This window comes from Lepus europaeus, chromosome 10, assembly GCF_033115175.1.
Source record: "Lepus europaeus isolate LE1 chromosome 10, mLepTim1.pri, whole genome shotgun sequence".
NCBI lineage: Eukaryota > Metazoa > Chordata > Mammalia > Lagomorpha > Leporidae > Lepus > Lepus europaeus.
In genome coordinates this window covers 111,309,637-111,332,938 of record NC_084836.1, presented here as the reverse complement: position 1 = coordinate 111,332,938, position 23,302 = coordinate 111,309,637, and the positions used below count along the sequence as shown (strand labels likewise).

Genomic DNA, 23,302 nt, shown 5'->3' with positions numbered 1-23,302 from the left:
CCAGACACCTAGGTGACTTTTTTCCCCATGCTGTCTCTATACGAGAAACACGGTGGCAGAATTGTTGAAATGATGGACTCAGAAGCGGGGCTGCCTGGGTTCACATACCTGCTGCGCTTCGGTCTTGCTTTCACTTTTTCCAGAAGCAGACCCTGGCTCAAAGATTGAAGTGGAAGTAGACCATCAGGCGATCCCAGGAAACGCGAGCAACAGGAAAGGAGGGGGAGGGCCGGGAGCCAGTCAGGATGCCTCAAGCCTGTTAAGCTGATGGGCAGCCCTGGGAGTCCATGCCGGACACCCAGCCACGTTATCCCACCCAGCTGCGGCCACCTGGCAGGTTGTCGCTGATTGTGCTCAGGCTGAAGGTGCTGTCACAGCCAGCAAAGCTGCCTGAGACCCAGGGGAGGTGTCGGAGGGTCGTTCAACCTCTCCCGCTGACCCGTGGGCCCCAGGGAACGCCGGTTGTCTCGTTTCTTCTTGCAGCCTCAACTACGGGGGAGTGTGCCTAGCATCAGACGCCCAGTTCAGTGATTTCCTGGGCAGCATGGGGCCAGCGCAGTTTGTGGGCCGCCAGACCCTGGCCACCACGCCCATGGGTGAGTGCCCCTAGACCTGTTGCAGATGGCTGGGGAGGGGGCGTCCCTAGAGGCCTGTCCCTCATCCCCTCTGCCTGTGAGCCTGGAGCCTGGTGCATACTCTGCAGCCCCAGCAGGGCCCTTGACCTTGGGGAGGGAGTTGGTTCTGTGTGGCTTTGGGCTGGGAGTGGGGGCAGGGCCGGGGCCGCGTCCTGAAGCCACGAGGAGTGCTGAGTCCTTGCCCGAGCTCCTGAGCCCTTTCCCAGTCTCCTGTCTTGGGGCTCTCCCAGGGGATGTGGAGATCGGCTTGCAGGAGCGGAACGGTCAGCTGGAAGTGGACATCATCCAGGCCAGGGGATTGACAGCCAAGCCAGGCTCCAAGACACTGCCAGGTGAGGGGGCTGCCCTCCCCCACTGAAGGCCAGGGAGAGGTCAGCGAAGACGTCCCAAGGGGCATCCAGACTCTAGAAGGGAGAAAATTGGGTCCAACTTTGGGGAACCCCTCTGTCTCAACTCCAGTGTGTAAGGTTTGCTTCGGGACCCAGGTGAGATTTTTCTATTGAACTTGTTGGTCTGCCCCACTGGACTAGGCCCTTAGAAGGCCGGGATTGTCTTTCCTGTCCATCATTACACCCCAGTGCTTAGTAGGGTGCTTGGCGCACAGTGGGTGCTCAGCAAGTGTTTGTGCAGGGAGCGGGTCAGCACATGGATGCTGAAGGCAGAGCAGGTATGGGTGAGTCGTGGGCTGCGAGGGGAGACAGGTGAGTTGAAGAGCGAGCAGTGGGAGAGGCAGGACCACCCCGCTCTGGCTCTGCCTGCCAGCCACCCCCACTTGGCCCTGCTGCTCCTCCCCAGCGCCCTTAGAGGCACTCCAGTCCCCAGCTGTGGGTGGGCACCCTTTGTGCACTAAGGCGCCAGACTAACCTGTGCACCGCCGGCCCCTGCCCGCAGCCGCCTACATCAAGGCCTACCTGCTCGAGAACGGCGTCTGCATTGCCAAGAAGAAGACCAAAGTCGCTCGCAAGTCGCTGGACCCCCTGTACAACCAGGTGCTGCTGTTCCCTGAGAGTCCCCAGGGCAAAGTCCTGCAGGTGAGAGCTGCTGGCACACACGTGTGTGCGTGCTTATGTATGTGCGTGTGTGCACACACGAGTGTGCTAGAGTGACAGGGAGGGGCCCCGGAGAGCCTCGCCTGGAGGAGATGGAGCACCGTGGTTGACCTGAGTGCCATAGCTGACTGTGCTCTTTTGAAAACCATTTGGAGCCTTAGCCTCTCCATCTGTGAAGTGGGGGTATTAATGGGACATACCTATGCCATGGCTATGACGGAGAGCTCTGCTGTGGGCCAGAAAAGTACTTATAGGTTTGTTTCTGTAATAAGTTCTGTACCAGTGCCAGCCATCACCACCACCACCACTACCACCATCACCACCATCATCCTCATCACCGTCATCCAATTCTAGAAACTGAAAACACAGGCATGACAGCCTGCGGGCCTGGGAAAGGTTTGGTTCCAGCCATTAGAAGGACTCTCGTGGTCGCTCAGGCCTTTTTTTTTTTTTTTTTTTTTTTTTAAGATTATTTACTGAAAGGCAGAGTTATAGGGTGGGGGGAGGTCTTCTATCTGCTGGTTCACTCCCCCAAATGATCAGAGCTGAGCTGATTTGAAGCCAGGAGCCAGGAGCTTCCCCCACTCCGGTCTCCCACACAGGTGCAGGGGCCCAAGGATTTGGGCCATCTTCCACTGCTTTCCCCGCTGTGCCACAGCGCCAGCTCTCTGGTCTCTCAAGCCTTAAGCCAGGAGCAGCTGCCCATCAGGGGTGGGCAGGGCTTGCTTGAGTGCCCACAGGAGCCCTGCGCCTAATGTCAGAGCTGCCCCTTGGGCGCCTGGGGCTTGCACCTCAGTCCTAGCATCCACCAGTCAGGGTGTCTCAAGGTGCCACGAAGGTGGGACTTTTGCTAAACTGGGAGGTCCAGGTCCCCTCTAGAGCTGAGTTTTGCACCCTATGGGCTGAGACCCAGGGGTGAGTTTGGTGGGTCTCAACAGTGTTTTCTGGAAAAGGGGACAGAATAGGAAGGAGGACACCACCGTGAGTCCAGTGAGCACCCGTGGCAGGGCACCTGCTTCACGTGGGCGGTCCTGGCGGGCTCTGTGCTGCCGTGGGGGCGATGTCTCTGTTGCTGCCCAAATGCTTGCAGGGACCACACTCATCTGGAGGCACTCGGAGACCATTTAAAATAACCGGGAGACCACACTGGGCCCCACGGACAAAAGTTTGTGTGTTCTGGCCCAGACTTCTAGGAAATCCTCGGGGTGCATCTGTATAAGGGATGTGGGGTGGGTGGGGGTGGGACCCTTGCTGCTGGGTGCTGGGTGACCAACGCAGGGCGGGAAGGACTGGCCCTGAGTGACGCCCCTGCTGTGTGTGTGCGTCCAGGTCCCCTCCCCTTACAGGGACACCCGTCACACCCTTCAGCCTCATTTCAACTTCACCGAATCCTTAAAGGCCCTGTCTGCAAACATTGCTCTGCAGTCATGCGCTGAGGCTTAGGCCTCCCACCTCTGCCTTTGGGGAGAATGGCGCTCAGCCCACGACGCCATCCCTACAGCAGAAGTGGGCCCCCGCCCAGTTGCCTTGGTGACTTGGAGGGCAAATAGTTTAATGTCACTGAGCCTCAGTCTAAACATCTGTGAAATGGGATTGATCACTTTTTGAAGGGTTGTTAGCATGGCCTGGACAGTTCCTGACACACAGTCAACAATGGCACCAGCTCTGTGTGTGCCGTGGAGGGGCTCAAGTCCCATCCTTGGCTCCCCAGCTGCAGGGTGAGCTGAGCTGGGATCATTGCACTGGCAGACAAGGTCCCAGATCATAGGGAATATGCAAGCAGCAGAGCTGAGAATGGCGCCTGTGTGGGTCTGAGTCTGAGGGCTGTGCCCTCGGCTCTGCTGGACGGTGAGCCAGCGCACTTCAAAGAGGGGGACGGGGTAGTAGAACGGCGAGGGTCCTGCAGCCATGAGCCCTTCCCGCTGGCAGCCCCAAGAGGGTGTTGGCCAAGAAGGGAGGAAGGCAGGCCAGGAGAAGGCAGAAGCCAGCCTGTTTGCTGCGCTGGGCTCTTTGTGACACTGTCCGATGGCGGGGGAGGGGTGCCTGGAAGCTGAGGACTAGGGCCAGCTCCTGGAGATGGGGCACGTGGAGGTTGGAACACGGAGAGGCTGGGAGCGGAGGCAGGAAGCTGGTGACCTCAGCCCGCAGGAGCAGGGCCCTGGGGGATGGAGCGGACGTCAGATTTGAAGGAGGAAGAACCCACGGCACTCGGGTGCATCGCGCCTGGGGCTGAGCCGGGTTCTTCTTGCTGCAGGCTTGTGACTGGCACTGGCAGGATTCCAACTGCTGTGTCTCTTGCCCCGCAGGTGATCGTGTGGGGCAACTACGGGCGGATGGAGCGGAAGCAGTTCATGGGAGTGGCCCGCGTGCTGCTGGAGGAGCTGGACTTGAGCACCCTGGCTGTGGGCTGGTACAAGCTCTTCCCCACCTCCTCCATGGTGGACCCGGCCACAGGCCCCCTGCTGCGGCAGGCGTCTCAGTTGTCCCTGGAGAGCACCGTGGGGCCCTGTGGCGAGCGATCTTAATGCCGGGGAGAGGGGAGGGGCTTCCCAAGATGGCCTGGAGACGACCCGGCCCTGACCTGGGACCCCAGGCCCAGGGGCACATTGAAGAGAGGAGGACGGGGCTCTCTCCCGCCGTGTGGGGGAGCAGAACAGGGAGACCTGCCCCGCCCCGGGCCCCTCCTCACCCCCTTGCCTCCTGCCCCCGAGACCTCCCCTCTCCCTGTGGGATTGGCTGCACTTTGGACTTGGCCCGTTCTTGACCTGGTGGACGTAGCTGCACTTGGAAGATGGAAAAGACTGAGGTGGCAAAGCACACGCTCTCCTGCCCCAGCCCTGTCCAGCCCCGCCCCCTCTTCGCCTCCTTGGAAGCTCGCTGCCCGGAGCCAAGTCCAGAACCCAGCCGGCCATCTCCATGGTGCCAATTACCAGCAAGTGTCTTTCCTGCGGCACCGGGTTCAGGCAGCTACTCCTGCCCCAGAGCGACGGGGCAGCTTTGCAAGGATCCGGAGCCAGCTCCCAGGGGCCCAGAGCCCCCCGCGTGAAGAGGAGCTCGGGCCTCCCTCTGCCTGCCTGTGGAAGTTTTGCCGCAGCCTGTCCGAGTCCGTCTGTCCGTCCCCTCCTGCCTGCCCCTTTTCCAGTGGCTCTGGGAACTGGGGCCCAGCAGGGACTGAAGGAAAAGAGGAAGCACCCAGAGCCTGGCAGAGGCCCGAGGGGTGCCTTGCTCCATGGAACCGCAACAAGCTGGGAAGAACCGTGCCGTGTGTCTTCTGCTAGAGACTGGCAAAGCAGAGTGGCCCTGAGTTTCCAGAACCCAGGGTGCAGGCAGCTCACCATGTCTGCACTGCGGGGGTGGATTGGAAGGAGAGGCTGGGGAGAGCTGGGAGTGGGCCTGGTGGTGCCAAGGGGAGGGTTTCCTACCTAGGAAAACCCATCCGTGTTGGATGAGGTCATCTTGTCTACCCCTCTGCCTGCAGGCCGGGGGTCTGGGGAGGTAATAGAGCCCCCCCACCTATTTTAGTCTTTTTAAACCATCCATCCTGTGCTGAGGGCAGAACCCACTGCCCGGCCTCAGTTAACCTTGGCTCAAGGAAAGGTGGTGGGTGGTAGGGGAGGGAGAGGGCAAGGAGGGCTGCGGTTAGAATTGGGGGTCCTTTCTCCAGGAGGCCCTCACAGCTGCCTTCCTGGCCCCGCCCTTCCTGGGGCAGCTGGAGCCCTTTTGCATGCGAGGGAGGATGCAGGCGGCCCCTCTTCATAGAAGCACATTTCTGCGACCACCCTGGAGGTACCCAGTGGCCTCCTCTCCTCTGTACCTAGTCCCTGCTGTGTAGGGCGTAGTCCAGGTTAGCTAGGTAGAGGTAGTGTTCAAGGCCTGTTCTTAGCTCATATGTAGTCTTTAGAGTCCCAGGCTGGGGTGGAGGGGAGACCCAAGTACATTCCAGGGGGCCATCTTCTCGGCATTGGCTTGGGCCGGGATCCGGCAGGCAGCCTGGCTCCCTGGAGGCCGGCCCCTCCGCTCCTCCTCTCTCTTCCTGCCCCCTGCCCTGTAGGGTAGTAGCTGGAGCTACCCATTATACTCAGATGTTCTGATTTATTACCCTTGGTACTGATTTTCTTTAAGAGGCATTGCTGAGGGTTGCCCCGGGCTTTACCAAGAGGCCTGGTCTCCTCAAGAGGGCGCTGTTGTCCATGGAGGACACTGGGCTGTTTGGGTCCACCCTGTTCCCTGTCCCACCAGGTGATTCCTCTCCACTGCCTGGTTGAGCCTGGGATGCTGCCAAGTTCTGATCCACTTGGATGCACTCCATGGAGCGACCTGTGCTGGGCTGGGAGGGTGGGTGGAGAAGCGCCTTTTATGCCAGAGGGCTTCGGAGCTTCCCGGGACTGGGCTGGGGGCAGGGCTGTGGATGGACTTGTTTCAGAGGCCCCGGGGTCTGTCCCTCGCCCCTTTGGGTTTCACCCACGCGAGTTCTCACTGTTTATTACTCATCATTTGGAATATTTTGAGCCAGGAGAGCACCTTCTTTCCCTGGCCGTCAGCTGTGGTTGTCCAAGGGGCTTTGTAGAGATGAGGCAGAGCTTGGCTGTTCCAGCAGGGGGCGGAGGAGCTCAGGGCTGCCTTGCCCCTCCCCTCCCCCCAGCCTGCACAGCCTTTGAGAGAGAGAGGATGTGCTCTAAAGCAATAACACCCTGGGGGCGGCCTCTGAGGGCCCCCTCAGTGACTTTCTTGTTTGTTCTGTGACATCTCCCCTACCTCCTGGAGGGGTGGGGTGGGGGCTGGAGCCCTGTTTCTTCTTTGTATCCTTGTTGTGAGCACGTGCCCCCTCCCCCCCCAAGGGGCTGTGACCACTGGGTGCGGGAGCCACTGTGTCCTCACCAAGGGATGGGGCCTGGGGTGGGGCAGTGGCTGTTTTCATTGTTAGCTTTGCGGGCCTTTGAGCCCAGCCTGGCCCAGCCGCTGTCTGATCCTTTGGGGCCCAAAGGCCACCACCTGGAGAGGAGCAGAAAGGATGGAGCTGGGGCTTTTCTGGGGCCTGAGGTCTCCAAGAGTGATGACCCTTCTATCGGGGGAGCCATCTCCACGTTCGTCCTCCAGAATCCTCCTTTTATCCTGGAGGGAAGGGGCCTTGGGAGCCATCACTCAATCCCATTTTACAGAGAAGGAGACCGAGACTCGGCAAGGGGAGAGCCACCCCTTGGGGTCCCTGCGTGCTCGGTGGCACCACCAGCCTGGGCTGGAGCCAGGACGGGCTAAGGCGGGGGCCCTCGCCACGCTCCCTCCTCCCTCTTTGGAGCCATCTAAGAACACATCATGGCCCATCTGAGAAGTTAGGAGACCGAGGCCCGGGAACAGAAGTGACTTGGCCGAGAACCCCCCCTCCCCCCAAGCAGATGAGCCAAAGGGGCAGAACTAGCAGCTCCCTAGGGCATCTCCTGCCTTGCAACGGGAGACCCCTGCCCAGGACACGTGTGCCTCGATCAGTGTTTCCGACCTGGGAGCCCCAGCTGCACAGCCAGCCCTGTTGGTTCCATCTCTGGGCAGGTAACTTTTTTGGGCGTGGGGGTGGGGTGTGGAATGGTTGCCAGGGAGACCATGCTCTCCAGGGGCCCTGCCCCAGCTGACTGAGGGTGTGCTGGTTTTAAGGCCTTACTGCCTGCCTGGGGTCCCCAACCCCTCCTCCAGCCGCCATAATGTCTCCAGCACCAACCACAGGGAGAGTTTTTTGTGTGTTTCTTTAAGCACCGGTCCATGGCGGGGACTGGAAGGAGCAGTGGTGGTGGTACTTCTCATCTTAGGGAAACGCTCCCCAGACTTGTGGATCTGAGAGACCTGGCCTTCTGGGAGCGCTTTTCCTGTTTGCTGAGGGCTTTTACCTGCCGTGCCCTTTGACCCTGCTGGCAGGCGGAGGCCTGTGTTGTCTGCCCCATTTTACAGCAGGAATCCGAGGTCTTGGGAGGGGGAACTGCTCGCCCCCAGCTGAGTGAGCAGCTGAGCCAGGGCTAGGACTTGGTCCCCCGGCACCCAGAGCTTGCTCTTCTCTGCCAGGAGGCAACAAGGCGGGCAGCTCCGGCGGTGCCCTTTGTCCGGGGCGTCACCATCCAGCCCCATGAGCCAGGAGCTCCTGGGCGCATTGTGGGCTCAGAAACAGCACAGAGTCCCCTCCCTCTGGAGGCACAGCTGTTGCATTGGCAAGGTCACCTGCGTTTATTTATTGAGTAGCACTGCTGTGCCAGGCCCAGTCCCCCTGTAGTGACCCCCAGGCCTCTGAGGGGCCTGTGTCTGCCAAGAGTGTGGACAGAAAGTGTGCCCGTCCACGAGCTCACCTGGCTCGGACCCGCACCCAGCATCCTGGGAGGACAGAGTGGAGACTTGTACCCGGGGCCACGGACACTGCCTCTGAAGCCCTTTCACTCCACGACTGTCCCCTGGAGGGCGGGCAGGAAGGCAAGAGCCTGGGTCCTCAGGCTGGGGCGTCTCCAGCCCCCACCTTCCCCACACGCCAGCTCCAGGAGCAGGTGCCACCCAGGCCTTGGGGGGGGAGGGTTTCTGGGACCCCTGGGCTGGAGTGGGTCACACTGCATTGTGTTCATGCCCATGTAGCTCATGTTGAAAATTAAAGTTTTTGGCTTTTCTAACTTGGCTTGCTCTTCCTTCATGTGGAAATAGTTCTGCCTAGGCAGCTGAGTGCTGCTGGGATGACCCGCAGGGGCCTGCCCAGAGAGGCCAGGGTGCTGGATGAACTCGGTCATCTTACAGATGGGGAAACTGAGGCCAGAGGACGCAGGTGATGGTAGGAACCAGAAGTCAGCTCATCCCCCAGCACCCAGGGGGCGTCAGTGAGATCCGTGCCTGCAGGGCGCCCTCGTGGCAAAGCCAGTGCGGCCAGGGAAAAGGAGCTTCAGCTTTCCGGGGTGGGGCGGGGGTCACTCACACCTGGGCCAGTTCTGCCCCTCATGTTGGGCCAGGGGGATGAGAGGCAGCGGTCCATGCAGAGCCGAGACCAGCCCACTTGCTGGATACACCACAGTGCCCCTCCACCCATCTCTCGCCCTGTGCTCCCCCAGCAAGGATTCTGTTGGGAGGTGTGCAGTGGCCGGACAGCAGAAAACTGGCCTCCTCACAACGGAACACAATGGCCACCCATGTCTGCTCTGATGCAGCTTGTGCTGTGCCCCCTCCCCAAGTGCTGATGGGGCCATGCTCTCTTACAGCTTGGACTACAAGGGACCTACACCCACCGGGCGACTGTAGGGTCCGGCTTTTGCTTATGATGCAACTGTAATGCGTCCCCGGAGAGAAGCAAGGGGACTGCCATGGCCTGTCACCCCTCTCCCCATCAGTGGGAGGCGCACTGATGGCTGAAGTCAGACCCTCCGCACTGGGTGTGAGATCAGCCTGGGTCAGGCCATCAGACGGACTTTCGCCTGGCCCGGGGTCTGTCTGCCCGGCTGCCACGCTTGGCCCCAGGACTCAAGGGGGGCGAGAAGCTCGGGTTGTCGCAGGCCCCCGTCTCTAGCTGGTGGACGCAGCGGGAGCCTCTGGCGCGGGCTGGGCAGCGGGGCCGGCTCGCGGGCGCCCCCAGACGGAGCGGGCCAGCACGGCGGGCAGCACGCTCGGGGGCATCGGTGCTGGCGGCGAGGAAGCGCAGGACCACGAGGTTGAGGAAGGCGCCGATGACCGTGAGCCCCAGGAGGATGTAGAAGAAGCTGAAAGCCACGTAGGGCAGCTTCCTCTGTAGCGCCTCGTCGCTCTGCAGCGCCACGAAGTCTCCGAAGCCGATGGTGGTGAGGGTGATGAAGCAGTAGTAGTAGGCGTGAAAGAAGGTCCAGCCCTCGAAGTGCGCGAAGGCGGCGGCGCCGAGAGCCAGGGTGGCGACGCACACCAGCAGCCCGGCTGCCGCCACGGTCTCCGCCGAGACGTGCTCCCGCCGCAGGCCCAGGCAGCGCTTGGCCGCCAGCAGGACGCGCTGCACCTGTGTGTTCAGCCGCTCGCCCAGGCTCTGGAAGGTGACAAGCGTCAGCGGGATGCCCAGCAGCGCGTAGAACATGCAGAAGACCTTGCCCGAGTCCGTGCCTGGCGCAGCGTGGCCGTAGCCTGTGCGGGGGAGTGGAGGAGCTGCAGTGAGCTCCGATGGCATCCTCAACGCGCCGGAGCCCCGCCGCCAGTCTGCCCGCACCCGTTCCAACCAAGTCCTTCCCACTCCCTGCCTTAACACCTTGCATGGTGATTCACAACCAACCAGATTGTAAACAGCCCCAAGGCCGGCCCCGTGCCTGGGGGGGTGCACAGCCTGCACTACGCTCCAACATGGGGATCTTGGGAGGAGGGGGACAGAAAGGAGTGGGTCCCAAACATAAAATGCTGCATAGAAGAAGCCAAAAAAGCCACTCCCTGCCTGGTCCCACTGAAATGACAGGGCCAGGGCACAGGTGCGTGGCTGCCAGTTGCTGTATGGGAGGAAGGGTTCGCTGTGAAAGGGCTGGTAGCTGGCCAGGGCTGCTTTGTGACGCCAGGGTCTGCCAGAGAATGATGACAGTCATATGCTAGGTACGCTGCATGGGTTATCCTATTCACCCCCGCCGCCCCGTGACTATATGGGATCATCTCATTGGCTCCATGTCGCAGATGAGGACACCGGGCTCAGGTCCTTCGTCATGAACCACCATCCTCCCTTCTGGCTGCCTCTCCGAGGTCCTGGGCCATGGAGCTGGCTCTCAGCAAGGCTGCAGTGCCAGCGGGCCGACCCCGGAGCACAGTGGGTGGGGGCTGGCCCGAAAAGGAAAAGCTCCCCAGATGCGTGTCAGAGGGGAACAGCCAGGAAAAGAGACCCGACCCAGGCAGGAGGCCTGGGAGAATGTGGGGGAAGGCAGAAGAGGTGCAAGGGGTCCCACCCCAGGTAGCACAGAAAGCCCTGGCTGAGCCCAGAAGCGACAGCAAGGGTGCCAGACAGAAGGAGGGGGCCGCGGCCGGCACCTAAGGCACAATGCTTCCCCCGCCTCAGGCACTGGGCCCGTCATTTTAGCCTGATCTCACTCAGCCCTGGCACCCACCTGGCGAGGTGGGAACGAGTGGGCTCGGCCTTTGCGGACAGCAGGGCTCAGAGAGGTAGGGTCAGCTGCAGGAGAAGACGGCCGCCTGGAGCGCAGAGCTCCAGTCTGGGTGCCTGGCGGACAGGGCCGCCGAACCCTCAGCTCACCCCGGCCTTGCAAGAGCCTGGCTGAGAAACCTTCTCCAAGGCAAGCGCTTCCCTCTGGGTCCGGAGCCCAGGGGGCGGGGCCAGCGCGAGCCGGGAGCCCTGCAGAGCCGGCCTCTCTCCTGGTCTGACTCCCCCAGCTGTGGCTCACCAGGTACCTGCGGGACAGCAGGCGCGGCGACAGCTGGCGGGCCAGACTCGGCCGCGGAGCAGCTGTGGCTCCCGCAGGGGGAGGCCCCAAGCTCGCGGTAATCTGTCTTCCTTGCCCGGTGTTAACAGAGGCTCGCTACACCCCAGGCACCGGCGCGACAGCCTCGGGCCCATAACTGCTGCCAAACTAAAGTCCCTCTTTGTCGTTTGTCCCTGAGTTGGGCCCTGCGCTACAACTTCCTCCACGAATTCTCTCCTTGGCGATCGTCCCGCCCTGTGGCTCAGGGAGTCTGGGGTCATACTGCCATGCAACTCCGGCCACCTGCTCTCGCAGCCTCCGCCACTCCGCCCCCCCCACCCCGCCCCCTGCCCCCGGGGCGTCTGCGGAGCACTGCTGATTGCGCCCGGCCCTGCCCGCGTGGACGGGCAGCCCGGCTCTGCAGGGGCGGAGGTGGGACCGAGCGCGGCTCACCGATGGTCGTGATGACGGTGATGGCGAAGTAGAAGGAGCCCGCGAACTGCCACTGGCGGCCGGCGCGGTGCGGCTCGGCCTGCCGCGCCAGGCGCTCCAGCTCGCGGTAGTCCTCGGCCGAGAAGCCGTACTTTCGGCGGAACTCGCCCCGCTTCTGGGCCAGCAGCCGCCGGCGGCCGCTCTCCGCCTCCGACTCGAGCGCGTCGAATACCGCGGCGCCCACCAGCAGGTAGGACAGGATGCACACGGTGAGCGCCGCCGCGCGCACGCTCTGCGTCCTCATGCCGGCGTCCGGGGACCCGCGCCCGGGCTGCGGGCCGCGGCCGATCCGCTCCATGCGCCCCGACGGCGCGCTCCGCCCCCGCAAGCCCCGGCCCGCGCGGCGGGAGAGGGAGGGGCGCGGCGCTGCGAGGGCGCCCGGAGGCGGGGCCGGGGCCGGGGCCGGGGCGCGGGGCAGCCCGAAGGGCTTCTCAGCCACTGCCGCGCAGCGGGATCGCGTCCGTCTGCCTTTGTTTACCGGCCCCGGGTCAGCTAACGGCGACATCGGAGCGGAGGTCCCAGGCACTCTGTCCCCACCTCTAACGGGTCCTGGGACTTCGGGCCCATTTGTAGCCAGGTCTTTCTGGTGCAGACGAAACGGGGTCCGCACGGGGATCTCCCCGGCAGGAGGGGTGGCCGCCCGCAGGCCCCGCGGAGCAAAACGCGCCGCCCGCTCGGAAGCCACTGAGGAACCGGGCTGGGGAGAGACTCCAGCGCCAGGACCTGCGTGAAAGCCGAGGGAAGTTTGGCGCAGCCGCTGGGAACAGCGGGGAAACCAGCTGGCAGGAGCCCAGAGAAGGAGGGGTGGTGGGGTGGGGAGGGGAGGGGGGCAGGACAGGCGGCCTCACACGGGGTCTTCACAGGCTCTTGTTTGGGGTATTCTTCACACCTGAAAGTCATGGAAGGACCCGCACACACATCAATGATCTCTTTCTCTCCTGTTTTCTCCCTCCCCACCCCTCCCATCTCCTCTTCCTCCCCCCCTCCCCTCTCCTCTCTTTCAAAGGGCTTGTGGAAAGAGAAAGTGCTTCCAGTGCCCGCTGAGGGTGGCCTGGGCTGGGGGCATGCATGGTACTGGAGCTGGAGAGAAGTGAGGGTACCTGGGATAGTTTGGGAGGACGGGCTGGGTGCACAGTCGGCAGTGTGGCCTTGGAAGGGGCCACGTGACCAAGCTGCAGCCAATGGGATGTGTGCTCTCCACACCTGCCGGCCATTGCCCAGACCTAGTCTTTAGTACAAGGGCAGAGCCCCAAGGTGGAAGGAGCTTGGGCGCCCGGATGACACATGGCACGGCGGCCACCGTCAGGGCCGCCCATTCGGAGCTTCTGTGTGTTGAGCCGCTGAGAGCCAGGGATCTTCTGTCACTGCAGAAACCCAGGTTGGTGGAGCAGTAGGAATTGCTGATGGCGTAGGACAGGACTCAGGGTGGCTCCTGGTCCTTGGGCTGATCCGCTGGGTATCTGGGGGGCCTTCCATTGACTCGTACCCTTTGAGGGGTCTACTCCTGACCCCAGCACCCAGCACCCTTTGCAGAGTCCTGGGCAGGTCTGCCAGGAGATGCGGGCAGAGCCGCAGGCAGCCTCACCTCAGCTATGGGGGCTCCCAGCCTTCCCAGTTCCCTGCTGCAGTCTTGGCTTGCGTCATGTCCCCCCACCACCAGCCCCCCTCTGCCAAGGCAGCTCCAGCTTCTCCCCCACAGGCCCTTGGCACTGTTTTGCTCCGGCCATGCTAAAATTCCCACTCCTTGCATCAACCCCTGATTGGCTTCAAACAGCCTTCTCCCCAGCCCATTCAACAGCCACAGTAATCGCGTGCTTGCCTGAGGCCAGCACCAGCTGTAGCACTTAACATGTCTTAGCGCATTTCATCATCCCAACAGCTTTCTGTGGGAGACACAGCTGGTCAAAGCCACCCTCACTCAGCCTCCTTCCATATCGCCTTTCCCGACTCCTCCTCCCCAGCTGGCCTCCTCTGGGCTCCTGGAGGCCTCTGGGCTCCTGCCATCTCGCATTCCTCCCACTGCAGTGTAATTCTCCAATTCCGTATCTGGGTTCCTCCTTGAAGACTGGGATTGAATTTTGGTCACCCCTCTGTCCCCCAGCACCTGGACCCAGCACAGAGCATGTGCCTGATGGCTGGGGACAAATGAGTAGCTGGGGCAGGTGGAATTGACATGCATGGACTCTGGACCCCAGCTGGGTGGGCTCGCAGTCCATGCTGCTTACTGTGCGTGAACTTGAGATGCCTCGGTTTCCCCATCAGTTCCAATGGGGTTAAAAAGTCCCTGTCCCATAAGAGGTTGTGGTAGGCAGAAAAGTACTCCTGGAAGTTGCCCTGCCCTATCCCTGGGACTGTTGGGTTTCATTGCAAAGGAGAACCAAGGTCACAGCAGGAGTGAAGCTTGCTAATTAGCTGACCTCAGGATCAGAGGTCATCCTGGACACCCTGGGTGGGTCCAGTGTGATGGCGGGGGTCTTTGTAATTGGAAGAGGGAAGCAGCGGTGAGAACCAGGGAGCCAGCAACAGACGGACTCTGCCTAACGCTGCCGGTGCCGAGGGTGGGGGAAGGGGACACAGGATGGGGAAAGTGGGTGACTTCTGGCGTCTGGAAAAGGCAAGGAGCCAGAAAGGAGCGGAGTGCCGCCAGCCCCTGATTTTTCGCCCAGGGAGACCTGTGTAGACCCCCACCCTACAGACGTGGAAGATGATGCCTGTGGCTTTGGCTGCTCCATTTCTGACGGTTTATCACAGCAGCAGGAACCTGATAACTTGTGAGGATGTCGTGGGCCAGGAGACGAGAGGCCCTGGGAGCAGCTCGTGACCTGCAGGACTCGCCTAGACGCCTCAGGCACGATTCCAGAAACCACACGTGTGTGGGTGCGCAGGCCTGTAAGGACACCAGCCTGTACCCACCCTGATCGGCTCCCTCTTCTTCACTGAGAGCCTCTTCACCCAAGGAGAGGGGGAGAGCTCAGTGCCCAGAGGCAGGACGCTGCCGGCGAGTGCTGGCGCGGCTGCTCTGCTCGCTTTACCAATGGCGTCAGCAAGTTTGCTTCTCTGGTTTTCGCTCAGCTGTCGGAAGAGCAGGAACCTGGGCTGGAGCCTCGCAGGGGGGCACCGAGGACCTCCAGCCAAGAAGGGCCCGAGATGGGCTGTCAGGACCCTGGGGCTGGGGCAGCAGCCTGTTCTAGGGGGAGGGAAGGGCCCACTCAGGGCAGAGTTAGTGAGGGCCTGGTCATGAACACGGATGGGCCCATGAGACCTGGGTTCGAATCCCAGCTCCTCCACTTTCTAACTGGACTGAATGCTTCTGCGTCCCTTGGTTTCCCCATCTGAGACATGGGGAACAGTGAGGCCTCCCTCATAGGACTACGCTGTGGAGCATAGGGCTATGGAGTGTCACGTTCAGCTGTCCCCCCCCCCCCCGCCCCCCGGCAGGTGCCCTCCCTGATGCTCCTCCTTCCTGTCTGCCTGCAGAGGCTGAGGATTCTTTTTTTTTTTTTTAAGATTTATTTATTGATATGAAAGGCAGAGTTACAGAGAGGCAGAGAGAGAGAGATCTTCCATCCACTGGCCTGCTCCCCAAATGGCTTCTACAGCTGGAGCTGTGCCAATCTGAAGCCAGGGGCCCAAGGACTTGGGCCATCTTCTGCTTTCCTGGGCCATAGCAGAGAGCTGGATCAGAAGTGGAACAGCCAGGACTTGAACCAGCATCTGTATGGGATGCCGGCACTACAGGTGGCAGCTGTACCCGCTATGCCACAGTGCCGACCCCCGAGGATTCTTTTTCTGGGCACAGGGGCAAGGCTGAAGCTGCCGGGTCCACGCTGGGCGCCATTGCAGCCGTCACTCACAGAGCCTGCCTGTTACCGTCCTAGAAACAGAATGGCAGACTTGACTTGCTGGTCCCCACAGCCAGGCTGTGACCGAGCCAGGCCTTGAACTCGAGCCACCTGGCTCCCTAGGCCCTGATCCTTGCCAGGAAGGCGCTGCTGGCTTTGTCACCCTCCTGCGGCTTCTCTGGCCCTCACTTTGTGCATCTCTGAGATGGGGCTAAGGCTCCTGGGCTGGTGTGTTCTGCCACCCTTGTGAGGATCCTGTGACACACAGCTGAGAGGCACTTTGTCAAGTGTGCCTACAGAGGGAGGGAATTGTCAGGGTCACGGGGGAGCTGTCTGGCCCTGCCAGGCAGGTGACTCTGCCCTGCGCTTGGCATTTTGGGTTCAGTGGTTCTATTTTAAGCCAGAGGAGGTTAGAGTTTGTGGATGTGTGTTCTCAGCTCGCAAAGCCGTCAGCTGAGCAGTCACCAAAAACAGCAACACCTCAAGGTGCCCCCGCTGCAGCGCCCCCTCCCTCGGCCTCTGCCCCTCCTTCCTCCTTGGGAACCTGGTGATTTTCCTCTGCCTTGCGATGCCAGAGACAGATCTGGGAGCCCTCGATGGGGCCTTGGATTTTCATCTTCCGGAGCCCCAGGGTTGCCAGCTCTAAAGATAGCAAAAAAGAGTCCCAGTCCCCGGCTGGGCCCTGGACGCCCTTCGAAGCACTTCATGTCCCTGTGAGCCTCGGCCCTTCGGACAACTTCCCGAGTCAGGCAGGCCTTGCCAGGACATTGTCAGCGAGAAGAAACTGAGGCTCAGAATGGGAGGGAGCGAGCGAGAAAACTCATCTAAGGCCACCTGTGGTAGAGTAGCCACCAAGAAGGAAATTGGAGAGGTGGCATCTGGCATTGTGGCCACGGAAGCCCTTGGGACGCCCACACCCCATGTTGGGGCCCCAGCTCCACTCCCTGTTCTGCTTACCTGCTGATGTGCACCCTGCAAACAGCAGGTGATGGCTCAACTTGGGTCCCTGCCACCCATGTGGGAGACCTGGATGGAATTTCTTGCTCCTAGCTTTGACCTGGCCAAACTATGGCTATTGCAGGCATCTGGGGAATGAACCAGCAAATAGGAGTTATCTTTCTGTCTCTCTGCCTTTCAAATAAATTAAATAATTTTTTTTTTAAAAGAAAGAACATGGGCTTCTCGTTGAGCCAGACCCAGGTTCTGCCTTGGGAAGTGACTTCTGTCTCTAAGCTTCAATTCCTTGCCTTTGCCTAACAGCGTGCAGAGCCGTCCCACCTGAGCAGCGCCCAGCAACCGTGAGCACTGTCTCCACCCAATTAATTTCTTCTCCCCCTTTCCACCCTGCAGGGTCCCCAGGCCTGCTGGAACCCTAAGGGATTGATTTTTATACTTAGAATGTAGCTCAGTAGTTTTCCAGAAGGCCGGAGGGTGCAAGCCTTCTCCCTGCTAAGATCGCTCTGGTCTCTTCCCTGAAAGAACAGGTCATTTGAACAAAGCCAGGGCACGAACCGTGCCAGCTCCTCGGAGATGGCAGCAGTGGTGTTTCTGAAGCCTGATTGTCGTTCAGGGATCTGGACTGCAAGGAATGAAAAGCGGCCTCTTTCTTATTTAAAGAACGGTATTGGTAGGATTCAGGGACCTCCTAGAATGTTCTGAGCACTGGAAGACAAACCACAGGACTTGGGGGACACGGGGAGATGGAACCTTGAGTATCGCCGGACAAGCACCCGAGCCAAGCCCCGCACGGGGGCCCCACTGTTCCGGGCTGAGAAGGATCTCATCTGGGGGTGAATAACAGCTGTCTGAACGTGAACCCGTCTCTGAGGGTTGGGTCCCGGCTGGGGCTGGAGTCCTCCCACGCCTCTGTGACCATTTTGTCCAAGCTGCTGACCATCCCTGCAGCCTTTGGATGTCTTTGGATTAATGGTGCTCTGACTGCCTTTACTCGGCTAATAATTTAAAAATCTAACTGATCGGTGCACAGGAGCTTATTCAACCGTTCTCACTACTTTCTTGTGCGGTTGAGAATTTTCTTAATGAAACACTTTTTAAAGACTTTTTTTTTTTTTTTTGACAGGCAGAGTGGACAGTGAGAGAGAGACAGAGAGAAAGGTCCTCCTTTGCCGTTGGTTCACCCTCCAATGGCCGCCACAGCCAGTGTGCTGTGGCCGGCTCATTGCGCTGATCCGAAGCCAGGAGCCAGGTTCTTCTCCTGGTCTCCCATGGGGTGCAGGGCCCAAGCACTTGGGCCATCCTCCACTGCACTCCTGGGCCACAGCAGAGAGCTGGCCTGGAAGAGGGGCAACTGGGACAGAATCCAGTGCCCTGACCGGGACTAGAACCCTGTGTGCCGGTGCTGCAAGGTGGAGGATTAGCCTAGTGAGCCGCGGCGCCGGCCTTAAAAGACTCTCTTCAAGGGAGCCAGCGCTGTGGTGCAGCGGGTTAAAGCCCTGCTCTACAGTGTCGGCATCCCCACGGGGCGGTGGGATGGCTCTTCCCTCCGCATTGCCAAGTCCATGTTCCCCCTCTGCTCCTTTGGTCTGCACTGAGGGGCACTCCGAGGGTCCGAGGGTCCGAGAGGCATCATTCATTTACTCCTCACGGCAGGGCCACCCTGCAGAAGAGGAAGGCGGGACGTGGGAGGCCGTGGCAGTTTGTCCAAAGCTGGGCTTCCCTGGGGTGTCAGATCTGCTGAACTCTGGCTGTTGGGGGTGGCACTGGGGGTGGCACTTCCTGCCGCTGGGAGCCAGGCTGCTGCTGGCCCAGAAAGCAGTTGGCTCAACCGCTGCAGCCAGAGGCCCGGCCCTCAGTTCCCCAGTCCCCATACTTACATTGACATCAAGAGGAGCGGGGCTTGTATTTGAGGAGGCACCAATGGCTCGAGGCGGCCAAGGCAGAGACGTTCACGAGAAGAAAGCAGTGCTGTGCTGTGCAGCCTGGGAGCTGCTCGCCACAGGTGGCCATTTGTGGTACCGGTCATTCTCACTCGGATTAAGCTACATTTACACATTCATGGCAAGCGCTGGGTAGCGCCTGTGGCTTCTGGCTGCTGCTCGGACAGCCCAGGTGCAGGGCACCTCTGTTAGCGGAGAGCAGGACTGGGTGGAGAGGGGAAGGAGCACAGGCTTTGCAACAAGGCTGGCTGGTGCTGAGCCTTGGCTCCAGCCCGCTGTCATCCTAGGCCTCGATCTAGTCACCATGAAATGGGAGTGGGAGGAGGAATCCTGTCAAGGCTCACGTATCCAGCTCGTTGGGACCAGCGGTTGGACAGTTAGAAAAGCTTTAACAGCTGGATTGGAAATGGAGCAGCCAGGACTTGAACCGGCACCCATGTGGGATGTCGATGACACGGGTGGTGGCTTCACGCACTACGTCATAGCGCTGGCCCCAGAATCTATGTTCTTAGTTCTAAATCTGTTTTATTGAAAGTGGAACAAGAGAGCAGGCATCAGGCCTAGCAGTTAAGACACTCGCTGAGCGGCCCACATCCACACTGGAGTGCCTGGTGTCATCCCCAGCTCTGGTCCTGGCTCCAGCTCCCTGCTAATGCAGTGATGAGGCCCAGGTAATTCGGTTCCTCCCGCCCACATGGCAGCCCTGAGCTGGATTCTTTCCTGGCTCCCAGCATTTGCCTGGTCCAGCCCTGGCCATTACAAGTATTTTTTTTTTTTTATTTATTTATTTATTTATTTATTTATTTATTTATTTATTTATTTATTTATTTATTTGAAAGAGTTACACAGAGAGAGGAGAGGCAGAGAGAGGGAGGGAGGAAGGCAGGTCGGTTGGTCGGTCTGTCTGTCTTCCATCTGACGGCTCACTCCCCAAATGGCTGCAATGGCCGGAGCGTGCTGATCTGAAGCCAGGAGCCAGGAGCTTCTTCCGGGTCTCCCACATGGGTGCAGGAGCCCAAGGGCTTGGGCCATCTTCTACTGCTTTCCCAGGCCATAGCAGAGAGCTGGATTGGAAGTGGAGCATCTGGGACTAGAACAGGTGCCCATATGGGATGCCAGTGCTTCAGGCCAGAGCGTTAACCCCCTGCGCCATAGTGCCGGCCCCCATTATAAGTATTTGATTACTGAACCAGCAGATGGGAGTGTTTCTCGCTCGCTCTCTCCCTTTCAAAAAAATCAAGTTTTCTTTTTTTAAAGCTAGAGCAAGGAACTGAAGACCCTGTGTGGCAGTTTGAGTGCAAAATGCCCCTACATTCTCAAGGGTTACTTTTGTCCAGATCTTTTTTGTACTTGTTTCTTCCACACCTAATTTAAATTTTTTTAAAAGTAACTAGTCTTTGTAGGTGGTTCATAAAACAGGTCTCTTCCTTTTGTGCCCATATTTCATCAGCGCATGGCATATCGAATTCAATAACATCACAATAAGGAAAGCGGCTGGCACACAGGGGCTCCAGCATGCTATTAGGTGACAGCTAGCCCGAGGCGGCAGGGAAGCCGGAGAGAGGCCGCCCCGCCCCCGCCGTGAGCATCACCAGGCCGGTGCAGGGGTGTTGCATTCAGACAGAATGGAGAGCGCTAGTTAGCCGGCTGAGCGGGTCAAACAGGTTTGTAAAGAGAGCTTCCTTGTTATACTATGAGAAAGACTCCACAGTGGAGCTGTCTCTGCAAGATACCTGCGCAGCCGGATACCACACTTCCCAGCGTCCCTTGCATTCAGGGACGATCATGGGACTGAGCCAGTGGCATCTGAGCAGGACTGCGAGGGTCACTGCTAGCCAGGGCCTTAAGAAGCAGGTGAGCTTCTCCACCCAGTCTGAACCCAGACGCAGAAGACCTCGAATCCCTGGGGAGGGGACAACACGTGAGTCACTCAGACCACACCACGCAGGAAGACGACCCGGGGGAGGACTTCCAGGCCCTAGGACAGGCTCCCTTGCTTTTCTTCATGAGCCACACCGCCCGTGAACAGCTGGGCAAGTCTGGTTTTCTTCTCTGACCATTAACTTGAAATGGATGAACTAGAACACATGAAGTTACAAAGGAAACAAAGTATCAGGATGCAGTCACTGAAACTTGGAACAAGGAGAGCTGTCTAACCCCCGAGATGTCCCGGTGCTGACAGCACACACAGTATCTCGAGATGTCTGCAGTAGCTCCAATGTGACGGCCATTGGCAGCACAAAAGTATTACGGCTTTATTTATTGTCCTGTGCGTAACAGACGGCAGTGTTGCATGTCAGAGATTAGTGTACATAAAGAGGTCGTATTTTTCCTTTCAAGTTCATGAATCCCTGAATTCCATACGCACAGTTCCCCTGAGTCTGTTTTCTGCAGGATAGGAACTCGGTTTAGGGGATGGCAGAGCCACAAGGAAGAATAAGCCCAGGTCCCTAGCTGACCACGCGGGATAGCGGTCCCTCTAACATGTGTTCATGTTAGAAGAAAAGATGATGCTGTCCCACGAGCAGCCAGACCCTGAGCCCACGCGTGTTCCCCACCCCCTCTGCCTCCACAGTGTCCGGCTGCACCCACAGCCAGGGAAACACCGCAAGTGGAGCCCACCCACAAGGGGGCAGGTGCCTGGGCTGTCTCCAGACCCGTGGATGCTATGTTCAAAGGCCGGGCCTGATATTCAGGGGGCCCCGGCGGTCTCTGAACGCATCATGATCTCAGTGTTCACAGAATAGGAGAGTGGGCGGCTCCACTCCTCCGCCCCTTCCTGGGGCTTCCTGCCTACACAGAAGCCCTTCTAGAGTCTTGGCCAGGACCAGGCAGGATGAACAAATGGGGCTTAGGGGAAGCCGAGAAGAGCAGAGAAACTCCATGTGCTGACATTAGGCTATGAGTCTCTGAGGACTCCTGGTGGCAAGTGACAGAAGCCCAGCTATGTCAGGGTGGAAGGTTAGGCCAGTGTGACAGATGCCCAGCAGAAGTGACAGAGGGAAGGAAAGAGTCTTCTCCCAGGCTGAGCCACACAGGTCGGCATGGCAGCTGTGGTCCACAGGGCCATGCCAGGGCCCGGGCTTCTTTGTCCTCAGCCGCAGAATTCCCTAGGACAGTGGATTCCGGTGTGTGGTCCCGTAGAAATGGACACTTTGGAGCTCTGCTCCAGACCCGGTGCATCGGCGCGGTGGGGGCCCAGCAGTCGGGGTTTGACAGGCTCCGGGGGACTCTGCCAGTGCCTCTCCGCTCCAGAGGGTTGGTCCCTGCCCCGGAGTTCTCCCTGCGGAAGGGGCACAAGATGCATTCTCTAGAACAAGCTAGAATGTGACTCCAGCCCTGGGAGTGTACCTTTTTTTTCTTTTTTCTTTTTCTTTTTCTTTTTTTTTTTTTTTGACAGAGTTAGACAGTGAGAAAGAGAGAGAGAGAGAAAGGTCTTCCTTCCGTTGGTTCAGCTCCCAAATAGCCGCTTCGGCCGGCGTGCTGCGCCCTGGGCAGCCCTGGGGAAGGACCAGGGTATGCGGGTCCTGGTGGGTGTGGTCTACGAGAGGAGGGGAGGGAGATGTGGGGGTGGTAGGCATGGAGCCGCCTGCAGGTGACAGGGAATGAGGCCAGGGCCCTGGAGGGCTAGCTCCAGGGAGAGCAGGTATGGGACTTGTGACAAGTAACTGGGGTCACCCAGGGGAACAGGTCGGGGAAAGCGAGGCCCAGACAGAGGCCTGGAGGTGAGGAGCTGGCCAGAGCAGGGAGCCCCAGTTGCCCACGTCCTGGGAAGAGTCTGGGCCCCACCAGAGGGCAACTCAGAGCGACAGGGCCGTGAGTGTGCCCGAGAAAGGTCCTTGTGGCCAATGAGAGGCAGGAGCTGACTGGGGACAAATGGAGCCCCTGCTTGGGGTTGGGCGATGGTTCTTACAGGCATCAGCTTAAGTAATACGCTCAGAAAAGACACAGAGAACTGTAGGCCTGGCCCTCTCCCGGTCTCCCGCTGAGGCCTTGGGCAAGTCCCTTCCCTTGGCTGGGACCCCATTTCTACATCCAGAAAACAGGAGGCGGGCAGCAATGGGGTCGGCGGCCTCCGGGCTGTTTGTGCGCGGAGCTGCCGCTAGGGGGCAGCACAACCACTGTGTCCTCTCTTCTGCCCTCCAGAATTCACAAACGCCCAGGTCGTCTTACTCTTAGATCTTTCCGGGAGGTGGAGGTTAAAGCTCAGATGTCCGGGTCCTTCCCCTGGGATTCTCACAAGACACATTCATTTTGGCAGGTGCCCTGGCCCTGGCTGATGCGTCTGGTCTTTGAGAACTGAGTCTGAGCCCGCAGACGTGGCCCCCGGGGAATTCTGTGAACGCAACAACCCAGTTTTTCGGCTGCATATTTGCTTTTCTAAGTAAGCCTCTCAGGCAGGAACGATGGGTGTGTTCTATTGTAAATTGACACAGTGCACGTATTTCTGGGGTACGAAAGTGTGATTCTAGGTGTACAGTCTGTGGAATGATTCAATAGAGCTACTTAACTAATCTGCCCCCCCAGACATTTATTTTTGGTTTTGAGAGCGTTTGAAATGGATCCTCTTACTGCTGCCGAAGGAAAGCACATGATGCATTGCCATTAACCGCGGTGACCAAGCCATGCGACAGAGCCCCGACAGCCCACTCCTCTTGCCCAACCGAAGCTGGCGTCCTTGGGCCAATGCCCCCTCCCCACAGCCTCGGGTGGCCCCGTCCACTCCCTGCACCGTGGGCTCCTGGGTTCGGTTGGTTCGGGTGCCACGCGGAGGTGACATGGTGCCGTGTCCGTCTTTCGGTGGCTGCCTTGTTTCACCAGTGAGTGACCGCGTGTTCCGCCCGTGTTGTCACACATGACAGAATCCCCCGTGTCTCTGCCTCTGGGGCGATCCCCACACGTGCCGAGTCCATGGTGCGCCTGTGCTCAGGTTCTCCGAGGACGTCGGGGCTGATTTCCGGGACTGCGGCTGCCTTGCCTCGTACCAGCAGTGCCCCAGCGCTCGCTTTCCTGTGCATCTTT

The 23,302-nt window shown here is 59.7% G+C and overlaps 2 protein-coding genes across 2 annotated transcripts in view; one reads left to right on the top strand and one right to left on the bottom strand.

The window, feature by feature from the left end:
- The window catches only part of RIMS4 (regulating synaptic membrane exocytosis 4), a 57,645-nt gene extending 53,053 nt beyond the window's left edge, over nucleotides 1–4,592 (top strand). The window contains exons 3-6 of the mRNA XM_062202370.1: nucleotides 484–596; nucleotides 866–967; nucleotides 1,527–1,666; nucleotides 3,991–4,592. Coding sequence (XP_062058354.1) covers nucleotides 484–596; nucleotides 866–967; nucleotides 1,527–1,666; nucleotides 3,991–4,209 — 574 coding nt within the window. The 3' untranslated portion in view covers nucleotides 4,210–4,592. The remainder of the gene's footprint in view (nucleotides 1–483; nucleotides 597–865; nucleotides 968–1,526; nucleotides 1,667–3,990) is intronic.
- Nucleotides 4,593–7,875: 3,283 nt separating this feature from the next.
- KCNK15 (potassium two pore domain channel subfamily K member 15) lies at nucleotides 7,876–11,785 on the bottom strand. Its single transcript, XM_062202369.1, has 2 exons — nucleotides 11,503–11,785; nucleotides 7,876–9,781 (listed from the first exon to the last, which is right to left on the bottom strand). The coding sequence occupies exons 1-2, from the start codon at nucleotides 11,783–11,785 to the stop codon at nucleotides 9,096–9,098; spliced, it is 969 nt and encodes a 322-aa protein (XP_062058353.1). The 3' UTR covers nucleotides 7,876–9,095.
- Nucleotides 11,786–23,302: the final 11,517 nt, after the last annotated feature.